The sequence below is a fragment of the Mus pahari genome, chromosome 17, assembly GCF_900095145.1.
Source record: "Mus pahari chromosome 17, PAHARI_EIJ_v1.1, whole genome shotgun sequence".
NCBI classification, from domain to species: Eukaryota; Metazoa; Chordata; class Mammalia; order Rodentia; family Muridae; genus Mus; species Mus pahari.
The window spans coordinates 61991880-62005562 of NC_034606.1; the positions used below are offsets into that span (position 1 = coordinate 61991880).

The window sequence follows — 13683 nt, forward strand, 5'->3', positions numbered from 1 at the left end:
CCCCCACCCCCAGTACTGGGATTGTGAGCCTGGGCCTACACTGCCCTCACCCACCACCCCCACCCCCAGTGCTGGGATTGTGAGCCTGGGCCTACACTGCCCTCACTGCAGAGGATTTCTTGTCCCACACTTTCTACAGTTTATTGTGATGGAAGTTAGAAGCTGGGGCTGGAGCTCGGGGGGAGGGGGGAGGGAGAGAGGGCAGGGCCGGAGTTTTAGCCATACAAAGGAATACACAAAACAGTAGTCTCAATTCCAAAGCTTGTTCTGAAGTGTTTAGAACACCCGTTAAAAAGCCACTATTTTTTTTTTTAAGCTGTTTTTGTTTCGTTTTGTTTTTTAAGTTTCTCTTCTCCTAGGTTTTGATTTTTTTTTCCTGATTCATTTCCTCCTTCTTTCATCTTGGTATTTGTAGGAGGTGAGAGTCCCTCCCCCAGTGAGATCATGCCAATCAGAACCCAAGGCCAGAGCTCATCTGCTGAATCAGAGGCCCTTTCTTTCCCAGCAGATGACAGTTTCCAGTGGGAGTCTGCAAGAGGGAGTCGAAGGGACCCGGCTGGCTCTGACCTTTCCCGCATTTACCTGGCTCCTGGTCACAGCTCTGCCTTTTTCTGGGCTACCTTGGGCCTATAATCCCGACTCCCAGCTCTAAAGGGGCAGTCCTCCCACCTACCGAGCAGACGGAGAGGGAGGCTGGGTTAAAAAACAAAGCCCCCCCCCCCCCAACACAGGATCATGGCTACTAAATGAGAAGTAAAGGGAGAAATCTCACCTCCCCCCCAACCTCTCCCCACGCCTAACGCTTTCTGCTTCGTATCCGCCACACCGGCATTGTAAAAACGGAGGACCCAAACTCTTAGAGACAGGAAGGGTCACATTCAAATTACTGAGAAAGGCAACATGAAAATGAATTCAGAGCCAACCCACCACGTCGGGTTTCGTCCCCGTTAACGACGCAGTCTTAAAAACTTCGGTCATTATTCTTCCTAAAGCAAGAGAGCAAATGCTGTATCCTGTCATTTGCCCCAGAGGCCACCGGAAATGGCATCACCTCCCCAGACACTGCCTTGTGAAAGTTGCAGCACCCAGCGCTGAACTTATTTACCCCGAAGACAGAGCCTGGGCCATTCTGACCTACAGCCAGGAAAGGACTCTATCTAGGGAAGGATCTAGAATCAACAGAGAGACACCTTTTTTAAAAAAGTCACCAGTGGTTTCAATAAGTAAGTACTCCCCAGCTTTCTGTTTTCATTCTTTTTTTTTTTTTCTTTCGCTAATGGGTCTCTTGTTAGCCCAGGCTATCCTCCTCCTCCTCTTCTTCCTCCTCCCTACGCAACTGAGGAAGAAAGACCTTGGGAGATTCCCCATTTTCTTTTAAATATTCATTTAAAATTTCCAATTGATCATCTTTTCTCAGCTCTCTACTGTAAGGAGTCAGTGAGCAGGTGGGGGGGTGGGGAACTCCAGCCACCAGACTTGGTGGCACCAAAGGACAAGTTGTTAGTTATGTGGTCTACACTGGTAAACAATTAAACTCCTTTAATTTTTTTTTAAAAAAAAAGGTACAGTAAAACAGCCAGTTCAATGTTGAAGGGAAAAGGAGGTGCAGTATCTATTTATTGTCTGTGCAATCTTGTCTGTTGTGGTTGACCACAGAGGCTTGGCACCCCAGCCCTGCTTCCCATAAGCCTGGGACTTGTGAAGCCGGGGAGCTCATTCCATGTCAGCCTTGATTTTTGAATGTGTAAAATGAAAAGTACCTATTTCTTAGGCTTCTTAAGGGGAACACAGGATAAGCAAGTTAAAACATTTAAAAGATCGCCAGAGGAACCTGAAACAAAGTTATCAGATTGGTGTTGCTAAACCCTCGGTGAACCGCTTCACCGCAAGTAATAAGGATAATTAGTAATAATGGTAGCTAACGCCCTGAGCAGTGGAAGCTGACCGAGAAACTCTGTACCTCCACCTGTTTTGTGTCCTTGTGGAAGCATTTAAAGCTGTGTGCAAAATAGTTTTCCCCTGGCAGAGAATAACCAGGAGGAAAACCACATGCACATTTTCTTTCTAGATAATTTTACTTCCTTCTTTTAATTTGAGCAAATATTTATAGCTGGGTTAAAAGCTCAGGTTTTGTATATATATATTTTACCCAAAGAAAGGAAACCTAAGCACCAAGCTTACCTAATTCATCGGAAGACTTGCTAACAATAGCAGGCCAGCCAGTTCTGGCTTTTGCCAGCTGAGCAGTCTTGGGCTATTTTGCATAGCCTCTGCTCCCCTCTGTTGATTTCTCTGTAAGTAGAAACTGACTGGCCTGTGAGGACCCACTGTGGATGTCTGCTGTGAGGAGGCGCAGGGTGATGGGTGATGGCGCAAGCTAGGGCACATCTGAGGAGACCAGGAACAGAGGACTCTTGGGACTAGTTGGTATGTGGAGGCAGGAAGAGCCTGTGTGAGGACACCCTGCAGACAGAGCTGGTTAACTGAAGTCGCTAGCCAAGCATTAAGGAGGAAGGAGACACCTGTCTGAAGGACAGAGGAAGACTCTGACAACTGACTCAGTGAGCTGATCTCAAACAGACCCTGTGTCTGATCCCAGATGGACGGGCGCGCGCGCACACACACACACCACCACCACCACCACCACCACCACCACCCCAAAAATTAGTCATGTAAACTATGGTAAACCAAAAGTAAAACTGAATACTACTCACCTCCTGAAAATGTTGCAAAATCCTAAAGCATATTTTTCAATATACATGTGTGTCTACCTTACATATATAACGATTGAATGTATACCCATGTTATTTTCTATGTATGATTAATATTATTAACATGCAATCTGTTAACACAGTATGAAATGTAGATGCACAGGTCTTGTGTAACATGAGTCAGCCCTGGGTCTGATTCCTTAGCACACCCAAAAACGTAGAAATAAATAGAAATAGTTGAGTCGAGCTATCATTGTAAGGATTTGGATGTTTCAAGAATAGTGGAAATAGCCATTTATGAAAAATAAAAATGACTCGAGCCAGCTTCGGGGATGGCATTTCCTTCCACCCGGTCATACATTTCCATCCAGAAGTGAAGTTCTGAACACCAGGAGCAGACTTTTCAGCCCACAGCCAGTGTTTACCTTGAGGAAGACTGTCCAAAGGTCAGGAGGGAAAGGTCTTAGGGATTGTCAGTTTGGTGAGCGGATAAAGAACCCGGGAGAGTCTGGAAAGCTATTGTTATTCCTCCCCTTCCCCCACTAAAGAACTTTACACACCTGAATGCCGCGAGCTGGGGACTCCCAAGAACTGGGGACTCCCGGATAGAGGATGGGCTGGTTTAAAATGTGGCAGCATCTTGCTAGCCATCAATTGTTGAGAAATCGCTAGTAATTTTCTAGGCTGCTCTCCCCTCCGGGCCAGAAGGCCTAAAGCAGGCAGAGTGCAGATTCTGCCGGGAACTCCAGCTGGATCTAACCCCAGGGTGGAATCCCGGGCCCTCCCTCTCAGCCTGGTGGCTTTATTGCCTAACTCTTGAGTTATCTGCATACAAATAGTATTGATAAGGTGATGGGTGGTCCTTTGTCTTCCTCCTCCTGGGTCTAGGAAAGAGAAGCCATTTACAATCTGGCCGAGGCCAAAGCCAGAACTTTCTGGGGTAAGATAGGGACTGCTCTAAGGTTTGAGGGTGATTGAGACCAAGAGCCTTGAGAAAGAGCAACTTTGAGGGAGTCCCCAGGGAGAGAAGAGAGGTACGGCGAAGGCTCTAGGGGAGGACAGGACCCAGCCGGGCCGGTGACACGGACTCAGGAGGGCGGGCGTTGCAGAAGTACGGTCACTGCCGCTGGAAAGGACGAGAATCGGCCTTTGAAAGGAAGCCAAGGAGCCAGTGGTGATTTACTGACAAACGTCTTCGGGTTTGATGCGATTGGGAGCCAAATTAAAGTCAAAGGAGGAGTGAGTGGGAGGGAGAGGACCGGACACAGGCTGTGCAAACAGCGCTTTTAAAATGTGGCTTTGAAGGCCAGGCGGTAGGACAGGCCTGGAGGTGGAGCCCGCGAAGTTACCTTTCTTTTTCGGAGCCGCGAGACATTAGAAGGGTGGGAGCTAACCTTAGGACTAGTGACTAGCATGCCGAGCGCAGGGTCAGCCCACGGGGAGGTAGCCTGAGATGTAGGAGGCTCCCGGCGAGACTTGACTGCTGACCTAACCCAGGAGGTACGTGTCTGCCTTTGCGCTCGGTGGGAAGGGGGGACCCAGGGTGGGGGTGGGGTGAGGTGGGGTGGGGGCTTCGGGTCCTCGGGCTTTCTCTAGAGTGGGGCCAGCTTGCTGTGCTGGAGTTGAAAAGGGGCCCGGTGTCCCGCAGGCGTGACTAGGCCTTTGAGACACCAGGTCTCCTCTCATCCCCTCTGTCACCGGAGGGGAAACCGAGGCTCCGAGAGATGAGTTTCCAGACCGAGGCCAGTATGGCACTGTTTCTTGGAGCATTTTCCTTCCCCTGTTAGACGGGTTATAGGGGGACTTGAAGTGACCACTTGAGATGGTGAGGTTAAATTTCTCATCGCTGTATGCGATTGAAAGGAAATTATCACGAATTGTTTAGAAGATCCGAATGGGAGCCGCACGGCGTGCACACCTTGAATCTCAGCCCTCGGGAGGCAGAGGCAGGAATTCTCCCCGAGCTCCAGGCCAGCCTGGTCTACAGAGCGAATTAGGCCAGCCAGGGCTACATAGAGAAACCCTGTCTCGAAAAAATTAAAAGACACTCCAAATTGTCCAAAAGATTATATTTTTCCCTAAAAAGTGTCTGCATAGTAAATGTTAGGGGTTTCCATCTCATTCTTAAATGTATTCCTTACATTTCTTTATATAGCTCATATGAAACGGTCGGTTTTTGTTGTTTTGGGTTTTTTTGTTGTTGTTTTTGATTTTTCGAGGGAGGGCTGCACTGTATAGCACTGTCTATCCGGGAACTCACTCCACAGACTGGGCTGGGCTCGAACTGCTTTAAGAGTTTTTAAGCTTGTAATTTTTAAGCATGTAATTGATTTTTTTTTCCTAAAGAATCGCAGTATTAGGCATTAGTGCGAGGGATCATAAAGCCACAGGCTTGCAAGGCCATCTTAACTCCTGTGTGAGCAGTGCTTGAGGTCACCTGACACCCACTTTGAAGAGCAGGCAGGCATCTTCGTGGTTCAAATTTCCGTTTATGTCACAAGTGTCAACCAAGTTAAATGTGCAGAGTGACAGCTGTCAAAAGGCCCTGACACACCCTGGAAACTACGGTTTGTTTGTTTTTTTTTTTTAATAATTAGGCCAAGGGCTGAAGCCTGGCTAAGCAGGTGGAGCCACCCGGGAGGAGGTCTTGCCAGTGGTTCCCCAGCAGTGGTTTCTTAGTAACCACATGTAGCCACATTCTTCACAGGACTTATGTATTTGATGTGACCCTAAAGCCACCTTTAAAATATTGATTCTATAATTTTTGGCAGGTATTAACTTACCTCAAATCAAAAGACTGTGGTGAATTCCCAGTTCTGGGTCCAGTGGCTGCCCCTCCCCCAGAATAGTAGCTTAGGATCCTTAATTGTTTTAGTAGGCCTGGTCCAATCTAATGTAGGCCCATTACAGGCCATGGAATTTTTGACAAATTCAGTTCAACTTTAAACTAATACCAGAACATAGGAAAGTTGGGTACGTGAGTACCCTTAGAAATAAGTATTTTCTTGTCTATACATGCAGTGCCTTAACGTTGAAAGAGATCTTGGAAAAGTCAAAAGTACTGATCTGAGATGGGCATTCAGGCTGCAGAGGCTGGCAGGTCTCCCATGGTCAAGGCCAACCTGATCTAAACATCATCGAGTTCCAGGCTATATAGTGCGACCCAGTCTTAAAAAAAACTAGATAGAAGCCGGGCGTGGTGCCGCACACCTCTTGATCCCAGAGCTTGGGAGGCAGAGGCAGGTGGATTTCTGAATCCGGGGCCAGCCTGGTCTACAAAGTGAGTTCCAGGACAGCCAGGGCTATACAGAGAAACCCTGTCTCCAAAAACAAAACAAAACAAAACAAAAAAACTAGATAGCTAGATGATAGATAATAAATTTGATTCTCCCAAAATGCCTTTAAACAGAAAGGAGCTATTTCTAATCCTAGTATAATGTCACAGTGGGTATTTAGTCAGATGCATAAAATTATTAAACTACTTGCAGGATTTTCCTGCAGGAAGCCCAGGCAGGCAGCATCCCTTTGTCAGGTCTGTCTGTATGATTTAAGACCTCTGTCCCATCTCTAGGGCAACTGGCCTAGTTCGTTGTCAGTCTTCCAAAACTAACCTAGTTATTATAAAACATTGATTAATGAAAAATAAATGCTCTGAGTTTGGCTTGGGATAGCTATGAAGTAACAGTCAAAGATTTATAATTTATGCCTTGTGAAGCTACTGAAAAATTAATCCTCCCCAAATTGAGAAATATAAGCAAATTCCTTGAAAGTCTTTTTTTTTTTTTTTAGCAGTGGCCATCATTAATGCATATTGCTCCCACAGTGTTACAGCCCCAGATCTTGCAGCAAAACAGAAAGTAATTAGGATTTGGGGAAGGGAGCCACGTTCTAAGAGGGGAATTGTAGGCAGCCATGACAGTCCTTGTACCCCTCTGCCTCCAACCCTGCCCCCTTCTCAGACAGCCTTGGGCACTTGCGCACATCTCTCTGCAGGACCAGCTCCCACCTTATCTGTCCTTGGCAGCCTTTTCTTATCTCTCCCCTACAGGGAAGAGGCCAACTCATTTTAGTTCTTTTGGAGTAAAATCCATCCTTGGCATCTTGTGCTGGAATTATAGGTGTTTGACCACCACACCGGCTGAGAAAACAGCTGACCCACTGTGTGTTCCCTTCTCATTAAGTGAGTCCGTAAAATAGCATCCAAAAAACTACTAAGGGAGTGTAGCAAATTTCTCTAACCTGCCTGTATGCAAATCCCTTTTTGTTTGTTTGTTTGTTTGTTTCAGTTCTTATAAATAAGAACCCGGAACTGGAAGTTACCACCTGTCATTGTTAACCACCTGAGATGATTCATCCTTTTTCTGACCGTTCTCTCTGTCCACTGAAAGCAGCTTTTAGGTTTTGCTGTGTATTGAGTGAGTGCTGTTGCAGCGTAGCCTGTTCTATCTCACGGGAAGGGGGTGGGGGGACAGAGTGTCTGACTTGGTCCGGTTACTGCCTCCTCCTCTCTTGAGTTTTGGTTCCAGTGGCTCACTGGAATGTTTCTTTTTCTCCCTCCTCCATGCTATCTGCCCCTTCTCCCCCTCATCCCCCGGAGGACAATGGAGAATTCTTATAGACAATTCTGCTTGACTTGGCCCTGATCCTTGGGAGCAGCGTGTGGTCCAAGGTGCCCTGGTGAAGATAACCAGGAACCACACTTTCCCACAGGGAAGTCGCCACCTACGGCATTTTGTCTTCCTGGGTTATGCTAACACCTGGTTTAATATTTGTGTCTCGAGCTTGAAAATGAATGACGAAATTTGGTATATTCACTCTCTCCAGCCCTACCCCCGGGTACACACAACCATCCACCCTGGGTAGTTAGTTGCCTAGGAATAAAATGAGTAAATCTTAGTTCCATCCTCTCTATAAGTTTTTCAATAGACTATGGACAGAGAGAATGATGTTTTCAATAGGTCACCCTAGAGCCATTCTGTGAATACCAGCACTATATTTAAAACCCTTGCCTACCATTGCCTCCTTTGGTCTTATAGAACCTCAATGGCAGATAAATAGTTTCTTCTCTCTTTGCACATGGTTGAACTGCTGTTCTGTTGTAGCTTGCTCACTGAGAATCAATCTTGGCAGGTGTTGTTTTAAGTACCTAGCTGGAGAGTTTGCTCAGGTTGAGAGCCCTGCCGTTCAGAGCCCAGTACAGTACCCACCCACATCAGGCTGCTCAGAACTGCCCGGAGCTGCAGCCTCAGGGGATCTGACACTCTGGTCTCCGTGAGGACCCGCAGACCTAGGAGAATAAATGGTATCTGAGTACTCAACACTCAATCCCCGCATCAAGTCTATGTGAGTCCTGTAGTCCTGTTTCTCCAAGAGGCTAAGGAACTTAGCTGAAGCAAGCAGAGCCGTGTCCTGCCCCCTGTATGGTATCTTGGTTCCAAAGAAGTGTCATCTGGTATGTTTATGTCCGTCCGAGGCTGGCCTTGAACCCCTGAGCTTCCTGTATTGTATTACAAGTTTGTTTGCACCACCGCAGCCGGCTTATATTACAGTTACCAGTGAGGTTCCCCCCTCTCCCTCCTTTTCCTTAGTGGTATTTTGAGACAAGGTTTTACTATGTAGACCAGGCTGGCCTAAGAGCTCGTGCCTCCTAGAGCTAGCATTATATAGTCCTACGATATAATACCAGCCCAGTTTCTCAGTGATTGTGAGCTCAGAGGACAAATAATGTCTAACTCAGTTTTTTTTTTTTCTTTTCCCTTTTCTTTCTTTCTCTCTGTTGTTGTTTTTGTTTGGGTTTTTTGTTTGTTGACTTGCTTGTTTGTGTCTTTTGAGACAGTGTCTTGTGTTCACCAGGCTGGCCTCAGACTCACTCTGTAGCCACAGATGACCCTGAACTTCTGATCTTCCTGCCTCTACCTCCCAAACCCTGAGATTGCAGCTTCTGCCTCCACACCTGGTGATGTGGTAACGGGGATCCGACTCTTGGCTCTGTGGTCTCCGTGAGCAAAAGAAAAGAAAAGAAAAGAAAAGAAATGTGTGTGTGTGTGTGTGTGTGTGTGTGTGTGTGTGTGTGTGTGTGTGTGTGCGCGCGCGCGCGCGCGCGCGCGCGCAATACCTCACCGAATGCCTCATTTGCTGCATCGTGATGATGAGCTGTTGTTGCTGATCTTTCTTTTTGGATTTGTTGAGACAGGGTCTCTTTGAGTAACCTTGGTTGTCCCCAGAGCTCACTAAGTAGATCAGGCTGGCCTCTAACTCACAGATACCTACCTGGCTGTCTCTCAAGTGCTGGGAATAAAGGCTCCCCACAAAACTTTTTTCTGATTACAATGTTTTAAGTGATAGTGGGTAAAGGCAAGTCAGTGTTTTTTAACCTGTTCTTTGAGAACTCGCTTATGCTTGTGACCACTTAAAACCACAAGCTGCACAGCCTTAATATTTTAATTTGTTAGTTGGGCCCGGTTGTCTCTTTCCTTTAATACCAATCCTTGAGAGGCAGAGGCAGCCAACCTCTTTGAGTTCTTTAAGGCTAGTCTGGTCTACATAGTGAATTCCAGGATAGTAGGGGCTACCTAGTAAGACCCAGTTTTTGTTTTGTTTTGTTTTGCTTTTTTAAAGTTTCAGATATAATGGTGCATACTTCTAACACCACCTCCCAGAGGCCAAGATGGGAAGATTGGGGGTTCGAGGCCAGCCTGGAATATGCAGCAAAACCTTTCTCAGAAAATAATGATTTACAGTGTCATGCCAGCTATCCCCCAGTACCTACTTAACATGTGTATGTGAGCTTGCAGTTCTCCAGTGGCCGACACCAAGTACCGGAAGTGGATTCTAGGCCCCTCCCAGTCAGTTTGGTGGTGGTGTGAAGTGTGTTTGTACCTCTTACTTCTCCCAGGAGAAGAATCCTAGATGGCAGGTGGAGTGAAGGTAGCGTGCAGTTTTTGTGTGTTTGGAGACAGTCCCGTAACATAACCATGACTGACCTGGAACTGGCTGGCCTTTAACTCACAGAGATCCTCCTGCCTCTGCTTCTGCTGCCCTGGGATTAAAGGCGTGCACCATCACACTTTAATTTTGAGGTTTTGAAGCCGAGTCCCACGTCTGTCAGCATTTCATCCACGACGAGACCTTTTCTCTACTTACTCCCTGGGGACATGCAGATTAACCAGATTGACCGGAGGAAAGAAAAATCAAGTTTGATATTTATGTACTCCCCCCCCCCAAAAAAAAAAAACCCACACCACCCTTAGGACAAAGGTACGTCATTAGGTTTCCCTTTGGTTGTGAACAAAGAGGACTCAACTAGAGCTCTCTCTGTGATGCCTACATCTCAAGAGACCTTTAATTAATTGTTAGGGTGGTGCGTGCACGCGTGCGGATCTTCCTATTTATTTATCTATTTATTTTAGAGGAGATGTAATATTTGTCTTTCTGGGCCAGAGGAGTGTCTCCCTCTTCTGAGTCTCCACTCTTTTTCTTCACATTCATTTGTTCATTGAGACAAGCTTTCCCATGTAGCCCATCAGGAACTCACTAGACATGGCTAGCCTCTGAGGGTTCTGCCTGCCTCAGCCTCCTGAATGCTAGGATTAAAGATGGCAGTCACCAGGCACGGCTGCCTGCCTTACTTTTTTTTTTTTTTTTTTTGGTTTTTTGAGACAGGGTTTCTCTGTATAGCCCTGGCTGTCCTGGAACTCACTCTGTAGACCAGGCTGGCCTCGANTTTTTTTTTTTTTTTTTTGGTTTTTTGAGACAGGGTTTCTCTGTATAGCCCTGGCTGTCCTGGAACTCACTCTGTAGACCAGGCTGGCCTCGAACCCTGAAATCCGCCTGCCTCTGCCTCCCAAGAGCTGGGATTAAAGGCGTGTGCCACCACCACCCGGCCTGCCTTACTTTTTGAGATAGGTTCTCTTACGGAACCTGAAGCCTTCCATTTTGGCAAGGCAAGCTGACAGGTAAGCTGGGATCTGCTCGTCCTTTCTGGAGATTTGAGCAGCCTGCCCAGTTCTTCCATCTCCCCAGCCAAGTGCTTGGATCATTAACATATTAAAGATGGATTGGGCTTCAAGAAATGGTAATTGGTGGAGGTGACTGGGAAATATATGGCCCATCAGAGGAGACGGAATCTAAACGTTAGCCACAGCATCTGTGTGTTAATTTGTCTTAACTGGTTACAGGTGATGCCTGCCTCTTGGCTGGATGGAGCCTGGGCAGCCCAGAGCTGCCCAATAGTTAAATGAGATTGCAGATCTAGGAGGGCTTCCTGCTCCTCCTGCCCTCTTCGCTCCCTACCTCCTCCTTCCAGCCCTCAGGCTCAGCCTTCGGGAAGCCTGCAGTGTTCCTCCCTCCTCCCCGTGGGGGGCGGGGGTGGGGGGGAGGGAGGGCGGCACCCTCAGGCGGCAGCTCCAAACTGTACTTCCCCTATCTTTCTTAATGCTTGCTGCTCTGCCTAAGGGTGAGTCCCTCCCAGCGCTCTCTCTTCTGTTCTAGCAGTTCCCAGACCCAGCTTGTGCAAAAGAGGGAGCTAAGAGGCACACCGCAGGCACCATGGTCCGCCTGTTGGCCTCCGAAGTACAGCAGCTACTCCACAACAAGTTTGTGGTCGTCCTTGGGGACTCTGTGCATAGGGCGGTGTACAAGGACCTGGTGCTCCTGCTGCAGAAGGACTGCCTGCTCACTAACAAGCAGCTCAGGACCAAGGGGGAGCTGAGCTTTGAGAAGGACCAGCTGAAGATGGGAGGCGAGCTGGATACCCTGCACAACCGCACGGACTACCGCGAGGTGCGCGAGTTCTGCTCTGACCACCATCTGGTGCGCTTCTACTTCCTCACGCGGGTCTACTCTGAGTACATGGAGAGCGTCCTAGAGGAGCTCCAGTCCGGCAGTCACGCCCCAGATGTGATCATTATGAACTCTTGCCTCTGGGACGTCTCCAGGTATGGGCGGAATTCCTTGAGTAGCTACAGGCAGAACCTGGAGAACTTGTTTGGGCGCATGGACCAGGTGCTGCCCAAGTCGTGCCTGCTAGTGTGGAACACTGCTATGCCTTTGGGTGACAAGATCAAGGCGGCCTTCCTCCCACAGAAGTGTAAGGGCCAGTACCCCCGGATCTCGGTAGCCACCCTGAAAAAGAAAGTGACCCAAGCCAATTTCTATAGCCATGCGGAAGCAACAAAGCACTATTTCGATGTGCTGGACTTAAATTTCCACTTCCGGCAAGCCAGAAGGCACCTGCAGGGAGATGGCGTGCACTGGAATGAGCATGCGCACCGCAAGCTCTCCTACCTGCTGCTGGCCCACATGGCCGATGCATGGGGTGTGGAATTGCCCCAACGAGACTCATGGGAGCCTGGTTTTGAGGCGTGGGAAAGTTCAGGCCAGGTAGAGGAAAGGCAGCCCCAAGACAGCCTAGGTCCTCAGGTGTTTGCCCCATCTCCACATTGTCCTTTTCCCAGGCCACCTCCCCTTCTCCCATCCCCTGGCTTGCCCATAAGGCCCCCACCCCTACTAGGATGTCCCCTGCCCCAGCCCCAGCAGATGCCCCCATTCCCACTCTATCCTCAAGTTTCCTATTTTTCCTCAGACCCCGTTTTCCAGTCAGACGAATTCTATATCCATTCCGATAACCCCTCACCTACCCACACTGGATATGCCTTTGAGGGCGACTTTAGCTTTTATCCCCAGCCACCTGTGCCCAACTTCCGCCCACCCTGTCATCAGCGTCAGGCCCCGGTAGTACATAGGGGATTCCCGAGGCATTTTGCTCGTGGCCCCTATAATCCTTGTAGAGGCAGACCCAGGCGACCACAAAAACATGCCCCCGCCTGCCTAGAGTCAAGGCCCCAGTAGTGTTCTGACTTAAGCCTTACCTCCGGATGGGGCCGTGTGACATCTGTCTATTTTGTTTTTTGTTTTTTTGTTTTTTTGTCTCATTGTTGGTCTAATACAGTGACCTTGCTAACCCAATCCCAGCTAGTCCTGTCTTGGACTTCTTTTTGTTTATTGCTGTTAGAAACAAGAGGCAGGGAAGAGCAGACTGGCCCCCTCCTGCTGCCTGAGGCCACCTCTTCCCCCTGAGTGACCAAGCAAGCATTCTTACTACCTCCCCCTCGCTATTCTTGTTGCCTTTTTGTAAAAATAAAATTGAAATACAGAAATTGTTTCCAAAAGTGGTTCTGCCTGTTGTGTGTGTGGTGCGTATGGACGGGTGCACGGGTGTTCGTGTTTGTGTTTAATGGTGGCGGGCTCTCCTTGTTGTTAAGTATTAAATGGTGGTTCTGAGAGCTGCTTAGTAGACTACTCCGAACAGTTGACGGTGTAAAGGATTCTATTTTCACAACCATTCTGTTTTAGAACCAGAAAAGCTAAAGGTGTAAAAGTTAAAACATTTGCAAAACAAGAAAACAGAGTCTAAACAAATGACTCTGAGTCTTTCCTACTCTGTACTTGTTACCATTTACATTAAGATCTGTGTCTTCTGTCTGTCTGTCTGTCTGAGACACAGAGAGACAGGGGGGATATCCCAGGCATGTAAGACCAGTCTCATGGATGCGCCTTTGAACTCATCCTCCTGTGTGCTGGGATTACCCATAGGCACTACGGAGCCTGGTTTATAGGATATGGAGAATCAAACACCAGGGCTTCATGCATGCTAAGCAAGCATTCTACCAAATAAGCTGTGATGAACAACAAGCCACGTATGTTCCAGGGGGGGCTTACCTTCTGCTTAGTGATCACTTCATTAGTTCTGGATTTTGGATGTGAGGAAGTTGGAGAGAGGTTAGCTACACTTAATGGTAATGTGAGTTACCATTGTAGAATAAAGCTGCAAACTGAAAGGAGGTCCCTCTCAGTCTTTCTGTGTGTGTGTGTGTGGGGGGGGGTGAGACAGGGTTTCTCTGTGAAGCCCTGGCTGTCCTGGAACTCACTTTGTAGACCAGGCTGGCCTCAAACTCAGAAATCCGCCTGCCTC

General features: G+C 48.0%; 1 protein-coding gene across 2 annotated transcripts in view; it reads left to right on the forward strand.

Moving 5' to 3' along the window:
* Positions 1-12868, forward strand: part of Pced1b (PC-esterase domain containing 1B) — a 130486-nt gene extending 117618 nt beyond the window's left edge. For both annotated transcript variants that reach the window (XM_029548261.1, XM_029548262.1), the window contains one exon: positions 11205-12868. In XM_029548261.1, the coding sequence (XP_029404121.1) occupies positions 11259-12560 (1302 nt within the window). In that variant the 5' untranslated portion in view covers positions 11205-11258 and the 3' untranslated portion in view covers positions 12561-12868. The remainder of the gene's footprint in view (positions 1-11204) is intronic.
* The last annotated feature ends 815 nt before the right edge of the window (positions 12869-13683 follow it).